At 33.2% G+C, this 13,061-nt stretch overlaps 1 protein-coding gene and 1 long non-coding RNA gene across 3 annotated transcripts; one reads left to right on the top strand and one right to left on the bottom strand.

Moving 5' to 3' along the window:
* Positions 1 to 8,187: 8,187 nt before the first annotated feature.
* On the bottom strand, positions 8,188 to 9,887 carry LOC108210900 (uncharacterized). Its single transcript, XR_010289975.1, has 2 exons — positions 9,749 to 9,887; positions 8,188 to 8,383 (listed from the first exon to the last, which is right to left on the bottom strand). It is a non-coding gene; the product is annotated as an uncharacterized LOC108210900 (long non-coding RNA).
* On the top strand, positions 9,801 to 12,813 carry LOC108210899 (uncharacterized). Of its 2 annotated transcripts, XM_017382358.2 has the most exons (3): positions 9,801 to 9,970; positions 10,218 to 10,337; positions 12,215 to 12,813. In XM_017382358.2, exons 2-3 carry the CDS (start codon positions 10,239 to 10,241, stop codon positions 12,644 to 12,646), a joined length of 531 nt encoding a protein of 176 aa, XP_017237847.1. In that variant the 5' UTR covers positions 9,801 to 9,970; positions 10,218 to 10,238; the 3' UTR covers positions 12,647 to 12,813. The 2 variants fall into 2 exon arrangements, with proteins under 2 accessions (XP_017237847.1, XP_063945363.1); XM_064089293.1 differs by lacking the exon at positions 9,801 to 9,970 and having other exon boundaries at positions 10,193 to 10,337.
* The last annotated feature ends 248 nt before the right edge of the window (positions 12,814 to 13,061 follow it).

Genomic DNA, 13,061 nt, shown 5'->3' with positions numbered 1-13,061 from the left:
TCTGTCTGAGATAAAAATGAATGGAATAAACACTCATTTGCTGTTGCAGTTCTGGTTTGTACTCCAGCATCTGGATCCCCAATAATCAGATCTGGTGTATGAGACTTTGTCCATTTTCTTTCATGTGGCAGTTGATTCCTGGAACTAGATCCTCCCCCATAATCCATGCCAGTATCACTTGTTAGGTTATCATTTTGGTTCTCTGATGCCTCTCCCCCATTATTCATGCTATCTCCATGAGCATTCTGAGTTTCTGATGCTCCCCCTGAAGATGTGTTCTCCTGATTCTCTGATGCAGAGTGATCAGAGTTTGAGGAGTCAGAATCAGAGTTTGTGTTTTCTGCCGAGTCTGCAACATTTTCATCCAGATTTTCATCTTGAAAGTGCTCCCCCTCAACATGTGCTTGAGGTTGGTGAGTAGAAGTGACATGCTCTGATATTGTGTCAGAGTCAGAGTTTATGGAATCAGAGAATGTATCTTCATCTTCAAATCTCAGTTGCTCATGATCTTCAAAATCTTCCATTCCAGTAATTTTCTTATCATCAAAGGACACATGAATGGATTCCATGATTACCCTTGTTCTCAGATTGTAAACTCTGAAGGCTTTTGTTGATAAAGGATAACCAACAAAAATTCCTTCATCAGCTTTTAAATCAAATTTGGTTAGCTGTTCAGGATGATTTTTCAGAACAAAACATTTACATCCAAAAATATGGAAGTATTTGAGATTTGGTTTTCTGCCTTTAACCATTTCAAATGGAGTTTTCCCATGTTTGTTAATCAGAGTTGCATTCTGTGTGAAACAGGCAGACTGCACAGCCTCAGCCCAGAAGTAGGTTGGTAACTTTGCTTCCTCCAACATGGTTCTAGCAGCTTCAATCAGAGTTCTGTTCTTTCTTTCAACAACACCATTTTGTTGAGGTGTTCCAGGTGCTGAAAATTCCTGTTTAATGCCATTTGCTTTACAGAACTCCTCCATTTTAAAATTCTTGAACTCATTGCCATTATCACTTCTGATGATCTTTACTGCATCTTTAGAGATTTTGTTCAACTGTCTGACATGCTCAATCAATAAAGATGGTGTCTCATCCTTGCTGTGTAGAAAATATACCCATGTATATCTGGTAAATTCATCAACAATGACCAGAGTATATCTCTTCTTTGCAATGGACATTATATTTACTGGTCCAAAAAGATCAACATGCAGCAGATGATATGGCTCAAGAATTGAGGACTCAGTTTTACTTTTGAAGGAAGACTTCCTCTATTTTGCTTTCTGACAGGAATCACAGAGTCCATCTGGAGTAAAGACTGATTTTGGAAGTCCTTTCACAAGATCTTTCTTCACAAGCTCATTTATATTATTGAAGTTCAGGTGAGATAATTTCTTGTGCCAGTTCCAGCTTTCTTCAATACTAGCTCTGCCAAGTAGACAGATTGCAGAGCTTTCAGAGTTTAAAGATAGCTTAGCTTCATAGATGTTTCCATGTCTGTATCCTTTCAGAACAACTTTTCCAGTTCTTTTGCTAATGACCTCATAGTGTTCTTCTAGGAAATTGACATGATATCCTCTGTCACAGATTTGACTTATGCTCAGCAGATTGTGCTTAAGTCCTGAGACAAGAGCTACAGATTGAATGATGACATTTCCAAGATTGATATTGCCATATCCCAAAGTTTTCCCTATGTTGCCATCTCCATAAGAAACATTTGGGCCAGCCTTCTCCACAAAGTCAGATAGCAGGGCTTTATTTCCTGTCATATGTCCTGAGCATCCACTGTCCAGAACTAGGATGTTTTTCCTGTTGCCCTGCAATCACATACACAACTAATGATTAGTTTTAAGGACCCAGACTTGCTTGGATCCTTTGTTCTTGTTAAGTTTGTTAACACTAGCAGCGGAAGATTTATTAGAGTTTATATCAGAGTTTGTGCTAACAGACTTTTTAACAGATGCTGAACTAGGAGAATCAATCTTTTTCCTCAAAGAAGGTTTTAATTCATAATAATCATAATATAAACTATGGTATTCCTTACAAGTGTAAATGGAATGCCATAAACTACCACAATGAAAACAAGGATTCTCTGGTCTAAATCTAGTATTCCTAGTCTTAACTTCTGATTTTGGAGACATAGCATTTATGTCCTTATTTTTCCTGCAAAAAGAAGCAAGATGATTAGGATTACCGCAATTATGACAAGTTTTTCTAGGAGCATTTGGAATAGGCATATAACCATTGCTTTTGTTTATTCCAACCTTTCCATTTCTATTTTTCTTAGGTTCCTTAATCCTGTTTTCTTTCTTAACCTCCTTGAGCTTATGCTTAAGCTGTTTCTGAGTCATCAAACCAATATTAACCTGTTTAGGTGTATCAGTCTTTGATTTGTCCTGAGTCTTTGATTCTGCAACAAATCTTACTGGAACTACCCTAGGTTTTTCAATTTTAATGGTTTCTTGTTTATATGACTCAGCTTCATTTTTATCAGAGTAACCTAACCCTTTCTTCCAGTTTCCACTTTCTAAGATATTCTGAGTAGTCTTTCCTGAGTTAGTCCAAGTTCTGATTATCTCTCTTTCCTTAACAAGTTCTGTTTCAAGAGAAGCATTTTTCTTTAAGAGTTCATTTTTAATAAAGATAGAGTCATCTCTTTCCTTCTGAACTTCTAGCATCAGAACTAGTTCCTTTTCAAGATAATCATTCCTTTTCTTGACATCTAAGTTCTCAGATTTTAGTCTTTCATTTTCTAAAGTCTAATCTCTATAACTAACATGCAGAGTTTTAAGAAACAATCTTAACTCAGTTATATCTTCAGTGTCAAAAGCAAGAGTGGAATGAGGTACCTTAGTTTCAACAGTCTCAGTGCTGTTGTCCATGTTTGCCATCAAGGCATAGTTGACTTCATCCTCTGATTCTGATGTGTCTGCCCAGCTTCCTTTCTTTGTGATGAAGGCCTGTTCCTTTTCTTTCTTAGCTTTCTTGCACTCAGTTGCAAAGTGGCCTTTCTCTCCACAATTGAAGCAGGTGTACTTAGACTTATCAGATTTTCCAGATTTTTCTTCTTTGCCTTCATTCTTTTTGAAGACCTTTCTGTCAGAGTTTCTGTCTTTGGTTGAAAACTTCTTCCCTTTGTTGAAGTTCTTGTAAGCCATCTTCTTGAAGCTTTTTACCATCAGTGCTGCCAGCTGCATCATCTCAGTATCACTGTCATCAGAGTCTGAAGGCATATCAGAGTCTGAGTCAACATCAGAGTTTGATGACTCATTATCAAACTTTTTGACATGAGCTTTTCCCTTGCTTTTCACAGTTGATTCTTCTTGAACTTTTAGAGCAACTAGTTTGGGTTTCCCACCATGTCGTTTGCTCCTTTGCTCCATTTCAAGTTCATGAGTTTTCAACCTTCCAAAAATTTCATCCAGAGACATCTCTTCAAGATCATGATTGTCTCTTATAGTGGTTACTTTCAAATCCCACTTTTCAGGAAGAGCAAGCAGAAAATTTAAAATTTGAATCTTCCAAATCATATTCTTTGTCCACAAGAGACAAGTCATTCAGCAGCTTGACAAACCTATCATAAAGATCAGTCAGTGATTCACCAGATTTTGAATCAAAGTGTTCATACTCTTGAGTAAGTATGGTTCTTCTGTTCTTTTTGATGGCTTTGGTTCCTTGACATCTGACTTCCAAAGCATCCCATATCTCCTTTGCAGTTTTGCACCCAATTACTCTATTGGACATAGCATTGTCCAGAGCACTATGCAACAGATGCTTCACCTTTGCATCTTTACTGATAGATGAGATGTCCTCTAGAGTATAGTCCTTCTTCTCTTTAGGAATCATCTTCTGGGGTTCATCTCCCACTGCAACAGAGAGCTTTGTTGGCATGTGTGGACCATCATAAATTCTATCCAGATATTCTGGATCTGTAGATTCCAGAAACATGATCATTCTTACTTTCCAGACAGAATATTCAGATGCCCTGAGGACCGGAACCCTAAGAGACTCATATCTACTGTTTTGTGATTTCTCAGACATGATTGTGTGATTAAGATCTCACTGTAGGTATATCAACAAACCTCGCTCTGATACCACTTGTTAGGCCGAATAAACTCACTATATATGATAATATAGAGAACACAATCCAAGACAAACACAGGTATAAGAGAATAAATCAATAAACAAGTTAGATACCTGTGACATCATCAAATATGTAACAATTTTTAATATCATCAAAATATATAAATCTCTACATCCGTACGGTTGGATCATCCAGAAATATTTTTAAAAAAATGTAAGCAGTAATACATGATAAAACACTAGATACTAGTACAACTCAAAACACTAGTTGACTGCTGAAATCTCAATCCAAATATAATTATTTTTTCCTGAAACTTCTTCTTAATTAGCATCAAAATTTATACATCTTCGCATCCGTACGATTAGATCATTGATCAATATTTTTTAAAAAATATAAACAGCAATACATGATAAAGTACACGATAATAGTACAAGTCAAACAAACTACTACTTGACTGCTAAAATCTCAATACAAATAGAGTTATTTTTTTTCTTCTGAAATTCATATACTATCACTGATACTTTTTTTTTTGTCAGGGTCTACATACTCGTAGATGAGTTGTATCTCGAGATACAATAAGCCGCTACAGGGAATTTCATTCATTCAAAAAAGATTATCATCTAACCGAAAGACATGCAAGATATCTCCGGACGCTTAGATAATAATGCTTTAATGTCTGATAGGAAAATACCCATTTAAACCTCCCAAGGATCCTGCAAAAAAAAACACACGAAAAAAAAGAAGATAAGTTCATATACAAAATTATATAAGTTAAAAATTATAAAGGATAATATATCCAATAATAAAGTATTTCAGAAGTGTGTGTTTATATTACAGGAGTTGAAAAATTAGAAAAAAGTCTAACCAAAGAAGGATCTTTGGTTAGACACTAAAATAATTAAAAAATATTTGATTGCTTCTTACAAGCCAAAATATACGCCATCATTTATGGCCACCCATGAATGGTACAAATTCGCCTCAATCAAGGCACAATTAACAATTAAATCATTTATAAAAAAATTATGACATCAATCAATTCAATTTAAAAGAGTCAATCACTACTTAATGTAATATCTCACCATAATATGAATTTATTACGGTCAAATAAAATTAATGAATTTAAAACATTTAGAAAATATATATATTAGCAATTACTCAGTAAACAAAAATTCAAAAATCATCATCAATCAAACAAGTCAAATAAATTCAAAAAATTAGCACAAATTAAGCAATTCAACTAGAGATTTAATATAGCTAAAATTAAATATATCATTTACTACTATTGAAGCCAATTAAATAAAATTAAAGATGGCACCAATTATAGAGATTTAATATTCAAATCAATAATCTATTCAAATCAAAACAAATCAATAATCTATTCGTACATGCAACTAAAAACAATTTTAAAAAATAAAACTTATAATGTTGAAAGATCAAACACACACTAAACACATACATGAGCCAAGAACTACCGAGAACACAAAGAATACATATAGAATATTAAAACAAAACCCCGTTTTCGACTATTTTGTAACCAACCACACTGAATTTGGCCAAGACAAAACAAGTTAGAAAAACATAGGCTACTAACCTCAACAAAATTCACAACCTAATCCGAACAAACTTCAACAAAATTTACAAAAGAATCCAATCACCCAAAAAAACCCAGAAGAGAAGAGAAATAAACTTGCACATGTACATCTACTATCATAGTAAAATATGAAAACTAATAAAACAAACAAAAAACAAGAACAAACATAAAAAGATGTACCTTCCAAAGAGGCGGAGAGAATTTGAATACAAATAAAATAAAAGAATGATGTTACCGATTTTAAAATAAAGCCCGTAAAACATCATCAGATCGGAATTCCGACGAGTAAGGAGATCAGAATCTAAAGACAACCCGGCAAAATTCTTACGAACAAATGAGAACAATCTGACTTGAAATCCCCTTCACTTTTCACTGCTGTGGTGTTTAGGAACTGGTGGCGGCAGAACCGGAGATGGAGATGGATTGACGGCGAGATGATCGGAATCGGCGATTAAAGACGCCGGAGAGAATCGGCGATTGCACAAAGAATCAGTATCGGGGAGAGAGAGAGAGGGGGAGGGAGTTGAGTTTTGAACAATTGGGGAAAAGTGGGAGGAGGAGCTGTGGGGCCTATTCCACGAGGGAAAGAAAGAGACACCGTCTTTACCTTAAAGTCTTAAACTTGATCTGTAATATAAGAGAAAGGTTTATGTTAAAGCTTTGCTGTTGTGGCATTTGTCCCATAATCAAACATACGGATCGTCAACTTTAATATCACTGATACATTTAGACCTTAACATCCGTAAGTATGGATCATTTAGTAAAAATGTAAATAACATTGTACACATCAGGGACTTGAACTCACTGTTGTTATTAATGTATACACCATCAGAGACTTGAACTCACTGTTGTTATTATTGCGGTAAGAATATAATAGGAAAAGGAATTATGGAGGGGACATCAGTGATATAAAGTCAATGATCAGTGACTTTAAGTCACTGATGTACGCAACACCCAACCAACGATCACGATTTGTTGGTCGTAAAAGTGGGCTGTACAATTGTGTACATTTAATTTTCCCCTAAAACTAATTGCTTCATCTTATAAATATATATTATATTTAATCCAACAAAAAAATCATGTCACATAAAGATCAGGACACATTCTTTAATGGTCCTAAAAAAATTGAAATTTTAAAATATCATTTTTTGAATAAAAATAATATATAACAGAACACATACTTTAATGCTTCTGTAAAATAAATTTCAAAATTTTTAAGTATCTTTTCAAATAACAAGATTTTAAATTTATATATGGAAACAAATTATTTTAAACAAATTTTAAGTTTATTTTTTAAAAGAGCATTAAAGTATGTGTCGCATTTCCGTACCCAAAAAATAAATTTTCACAGTGCACAGCAGTATAAGACGTTAACAATGTTCCTTAAAAAAAGAAAAGATAATACAACATGTTCTGCACGATTGCATCTTCCTCGCCTACCCCCTGCCCACGCTCACTCTCTTTTCAAGCGACTGTACTTCACTCAGCTCCGGTTTGATTTTTTTTAAGGAATTATGGTCGGGATGTACATCTACCGGAAGCTGGTTGTATGTATTTCGGGCCAAACTTGCATGGCCGGAGAGTATTTAAGCCATATATAAATTTGTCTCGAAAGAAGAAACTAATACAAAGGATTTCGAACTAGTCCCATCTTCAACTACGGAGGCCAGTCCTACTTCATTGCAATCCATTATTTTTAAACTAGTTGAGAAGCTGAGCGTTGCGACGGTGTATAAAAATTATATTAATAATTCAAAATTAATATTTATAAAATAAAATAAATTTGCGGCGGCCTATAAAAATTGCATTAATGAATCAAAATTAATATTTGTGGAATAAAATAAATTTTAAATTAAAAATATCTCAATGCAATACCAATATTAATATATAAAATTGCAAAATTGGATTATAATTCATGAGTGAAAAAAAGAAAATAAATTTATACATGTAATTAACGATGTAAAGCAACTTTTCAATAACTTGCTAATCTGTCACGATTTTTAGATCTCTATTCTTCCACTCGCCACTTACAGTTTTGATGTCAACCACATATGTCAAGCAACCAAAAACATGACTCAACATCTATATATATAAAGATAAAAATAATATTATATATAAAACATGGAGTTTAAGATCTTATATATGTGTGTGTGTATGTATATATATATAAAATTTTGTATGGGGAAAAAAATATCTGAGAGTATATCCTTGTCCTTAATACGGATATTAATCATGACGGGACGTATGAACTCAAATCCATGCAGAGTTATATTAATGACTATTTTCTCCAATTTCTTTGGATTGATTTGCGGCAGTAACGTCAATTTAAATCCATGAGATAGTGGTCTATAACTATCTTTACTTGCAAGAATCTTTATATTTTTAATACTGTATAATCAACTTTCACTTAAAAGATGCTTAAACCGAGCAAACAAATATTGTCGAACTGTCGTATGAATAATATTTTTCTGTATACCGATAAAAGTGAGCTAATCAAACTCCATTGATACACCAAACATCAAGCTAGAGAGAGAGTGTTGTATTTCACATAATGTTGAGAAGAAAACTGAATGAATGAATACATGACAATATGTTGTTTGATTATATACATGAAAAACTAACTAACTAACACTCGAACTGAATTCTATGAGCTGGCATTCCATCACTTATGAGTTGTCATTCAACCACCTGAGCTGATGTGGCATCATTGACAACTGTATATTTCAACACAAAGTAAACCGTATAAAAATTAACAACAAACATGTCCGATGAACGAAATAAATATTATAAGAAAATAACCAATAAACATATATCACTAAAACTTAATTTATTCACCTTTCCATCCATCAATAACATGTTAAGACTATATTCTCCTCTCGTATTTCGATTTGTCGACTCCGAGATTCGACAAACTCTTACCCTTACTAGACAAAGACAATCATCTCAATGACCATTCAAAACATCTGCATAGTGTGACTCATTATTGTATTAGATGAATAAGATAAATTGGTACTCCCTTCATCCCATTTTATGTGACCTCATTTCCTCTTTGGTACGTCCCAAAACGAATGAACTTATAATACTTACGTATTATTTTTGAACACTACTTTTCACTATTACACCCACTATCTACATATTTTATACTCTATTTTTATTAAATAAACACTATTACACCCACTACTTTCCTCCACTATCTCAAATCTATTATTAAATATTGATAGGTCCCACCACTTTACCCACTTTTCAACTACATTTACTATTTTTTTCTTAATCTCCGTGAAAGTCAAACCAGCTCACATAAAATGAGACGGAGGGAGTACAAAAAAATGTTTATGTTAAATTTTATAATGTCTGACCTCATTTTAAAGGGGTTGATTTGAGAAAAGACCTGCTTATCAAAATAATTGAAAAGAAGTTTAAATTTAGTTAGTTTTTATTTTTTATGTATTGAAAAAGGTAAACTTTCTTCTGATATATCCGAAACTATAAAAGGTAATTTTTATTTTCGATATTTTTAAAATTAAAACATAATTTGAGACTTTCTTCCAATAATTTTGATACTAAAAAAGGTTAGTAGATCTTATTTTTGATATTTTAAAAAAAGTAGTTCTGAAACTTGCTTCAAATATATCCGAAACAAAAAAGAAAATAGTTTTTATTTTTGATATTTTGCTTCCAAAAATTTCAGATTTTGAAAAACGCAGTTCTGAAACTTACTTCCAATATATTTGAAACTAAAAAAAGTAATTTTTATTTTTGATATTTTTCATCCAAAAATTCCATAAAATTAGAAAAATAGAACGGAGCTATCTGAGAGGCGCCACCTACACGCCCCTCGCTTCTACTTTATATAAGTATATTGACGTCCAGACTAAAATTTATATATATATAAAAAATATTATCATATTGTATCAATAAAAATATTTAAAATATATTATTCAACTTATTGGAATCACAAAACTAATAATCAATATTTAAAAAAGTAGTGAATTTAATCACAGACAGAATATATTAACTTGAAGATAAGAAATTATCAACTACTGAATATAATAAAATGCTGAGAATAAATTGAAGAATACCTTTCCAACTTGTGAACCCAAAAAGTTAGATATTTACGGATGAAGACACTGCCCGAAGTGCCCTAAAAAAGACGGGCAGCTATCTCTCACCTCCTCCCTCTTACACCACACCAAACACACACACTCGTCTACCAACGGCTCAGAATGAACGTTGCTCTTCTCAGCATTCTCTGAGGTTTTAGACTCTTTAAACCTCCAGATCTGCCTTGATCTACATTTCTGGTAACTTCCTCCGACTCTTTTTTGTTTAAATTTTAATACACGCGTATTAAAGTTTAAACATAATTATATACACAGACAACTGCTAAAAATCTCAGTTGTCTGGATATATAATTTATAATTTTACACAATCTTCATCTATGTAATTCATAATCTCTGACAAGCGGTTTGTCTTATATTTGACCTTGTAAAGTAGAGTATAGTGTTTTAACGGTGGTGATTGAGAAATGATGTGATCCAACGGTGACAGGTTGTTATAATTGGTGTACGGATGGAGGTGGCGAAAGTGGTAACGTGCGCTGGGGAGACAGTGGTGGTCATGTTACTTGTCGCTTTAGTCAACGCGCACCTCTCAGCTCTTCTCCTTCGGGTCAGTTCAATTATTACAGTACTACTTTACTCATTACTTTCGTTATCTAGGTTTACCTTTTACCGAGGGTTTTCTGACATAGATTTTATAGTATTTTTATTAAAAAAATTAAACATCAAATTTTTATTTAGAAAAAAAATTAAAAACATATTTTATAAGAGTTTAAAAAAGTGCGTAAAAGATAAAGATTGAAAAATCTTTTAAGACAAAAGAAGTGGTTGTATAAATATGCACTACTTACCATATTATTCAGTTTAGGTCTAGATCCAAGGGTTTGTCTTCATTATATTTTCGACTGTTTGTATGCATGAGTAGCACTTGTTGCTTGCGACAATAAAACCACAAAAATCTTTATATTTTCCAAACATACGCTACAAATAATAACTTTGGTATATATGTTAAATCCATGTTTCGGGTATTGCATTTCTCTCTTATGTTGTAGGTATAATCCACACTCTCCATTTACATGCTAATTTTGTTTCTAGTCTTCTGATTAATTGCAAAGACGCATACCAATGATCAGTATATTTGTGTACTACTCGCTTCATCCCGATTTTGGTAACTTGTTTTTAAAACAAATTATTCTGAAGTAGTTGAGCTCTTTTCTTCTAAATACTCTTTGAGGGTGTATTCGATTGAGATTTTAAAATATTATTTTTCATTCTTAAATATCCAAGAGTATTCAATTGAGATTGTCTAAAATTCATTAAAATCTTGAAGTATTCGATTGAGAATATAAATTATACTACAAAATCTGGTGGTATTAAGTTGATATTGTTTAAAATTCATTAAAATATGATGTTATTCAAATTTTATGTTTGCATGTATTTCGAAACTCATATAAAGTATAGTTTTAAGATATTTTTATTAAAATGTTCTTTTTCGAATAAAAGTTTAAATATCAAATTTTTATTCAGAAAAAAATTTAAAAATTTTATTTAATAATATTTTATACGAGACTTAAAAATCATGTCAAAAAATAGCATATACAGTTGGGAGAGGGAGTACTTACTACTTCGTATTAGTGAAGCCTCGTTTATGAATTTGGTTTGCGAAAGAATCTTTGACGGTGCATGTTAGCATATCAAACAGGAACTTTGGAAAGAACTAAAAATATGTTTTTGGAAATGAGTTTGGGCTTCGGGACCGGCTGTATATAAAAAGTCCGGGGATTTATCCTCCGTTATTCCGCTCCGTTATTCCGGGACATACAGATTAACTATATCTCATTTCGAGAATTATTAAAATAGATACTTTCTCCATCCCACTTTTTTTTGTCTTATTTAATTTTTTGTGGTCAAATTGATTAAATTTTGGCTGAAATTTACATATATCAAATAATCGAAGAAAATTATAAAAAAAAAATATTACTAAAATCTACATTTATTCTACTTGAAGATGTATTTTTCGATTTTTAGACATCATGTAAGAATAATTATTTATCACCGGTCAAAATTCGGTCAATTTGACCACACAAAGTCAAATAAGACAAAAAAAAGAGTAGGACAGGAAGGAGTATTAATTTGTAAGGCACGTAAGTCTGCCTCGTAAAAAAAAGTCAAGAATAATAGAATAGGCATTGCTGTTGTTAGGGAATATTCGTGCGGAGATACTTTGTCGAGTTAGGCCCACCTAGTGAAAGAATAGGCATCGCTGCTGTTAGGGAATATTCATGCGGAGATACTTTGTCGAGTTAGGCCCACCTAGTGAATACGTGTCAGACAAGATTTACTTCTACTTGACAACCAATTTGCAATATATTGCAACTTGAATGATGCGAATCCGGCAACTAATTTCTTTTAAACTCCAGTACCTAATAATAAATTGTTGCTGACCTTGGCTTAACATTTTGGTTTTGTAATATTATGGGATTTCAGGATTTTTTTCAAGGATTTGGCGAGTATCCTATACACAATGAAGATGATTATATTTCATCCGCCACTAAAGTGTTGGATGCTGAAGGAGTCGAAGATGATGATAATGATGACGATGAGGATGGTGATTTCGATGAAGGTGAGGAAGACCCGTCTTCTGAAGATTATGGCGGCAAGTCTAATAATAAAGAAAACTCAAAGAATGGTTCCGGCAAAGGTGACAAACAAGGGAATGGTGATGAGGAGGATGAAGAAGAAGATGATGAAGACGGAGATGAGGATGGCGATGATCAAAACAATGACGACGACGAGGAAGAAGATGATGATGACGATGAGGGGGACAAGACAGAGGAAGTTGAGGATAAGGACGAGGCGGAGGAGGAGGAAGAAGAGGAAGATGAAGAAATCCAACCTCCAAAGAAGAGGAAGAAGTAGATTAGGATTAACAAGTGATGCAGGCCTACTCAATGTACTCTCATAAAGGACTTTCGTATCTGCTTCTTTATTATGTAAACCTAAAAGATAATCTTCACAACTCTTTCCTTGGCAAAACCATAATGTAATCATCTTTACTTAACATAAATGAGATGTAATACAAACTACTCTACAATCTACTCATGTATTTTAGTACCAACTTGGAAAAAACTTGAGCACAAGATGAACATAAATGCCACTCTCAGAAGCTAATACCAGTATGCCATGGTGGGATGTTGCACCCGATCGTAATACTTGTATGCCATGGTTCGATGCTGCACCTGATCGTATCAACTGCTTGATTTTGATTGCATTCTTTTTATTAACACCAAACTAATATTGCAGACAATACCACACTCCTAGAAATTAACCCCGG

This window comes from Daucus carota, chromosome 3 (genome assembly GCF_001625215.2).
Source record: "Daucus carota subsp. sativus chromosome 3, DH1 v3.0, whole genome shotgun sequence".
Taxonomy (NCBI): domain Eukaryota; kingdom Viridiplantae; phylum Streptophyta; class Magnoliopsida; order Apiales; family Apiaceae; genus Daucus; species Daucus carota.
The sequence above is the reverse complement of the archived record's forward strand: the minus strand, read 5'-3'. Positions and strand labels throughout refer to the sequence as shown.

Coding starts and splice junctions, on each gene's coding strand:
- LOC108210899 (XM_017382358.2), top strand. CDS start 10,239: ATGGAGGTGGCGAAAGTGGTAACGTGCGCTGGGGAGACAGTGGTGGTC. Junction 10,338..12,214: donor TCTCAGCTCTTCTCCTTCGG/GTCAGTTCAATT, acceptor ATGGGATTTCAG/GATTTTTTTCAAGGATTTGG.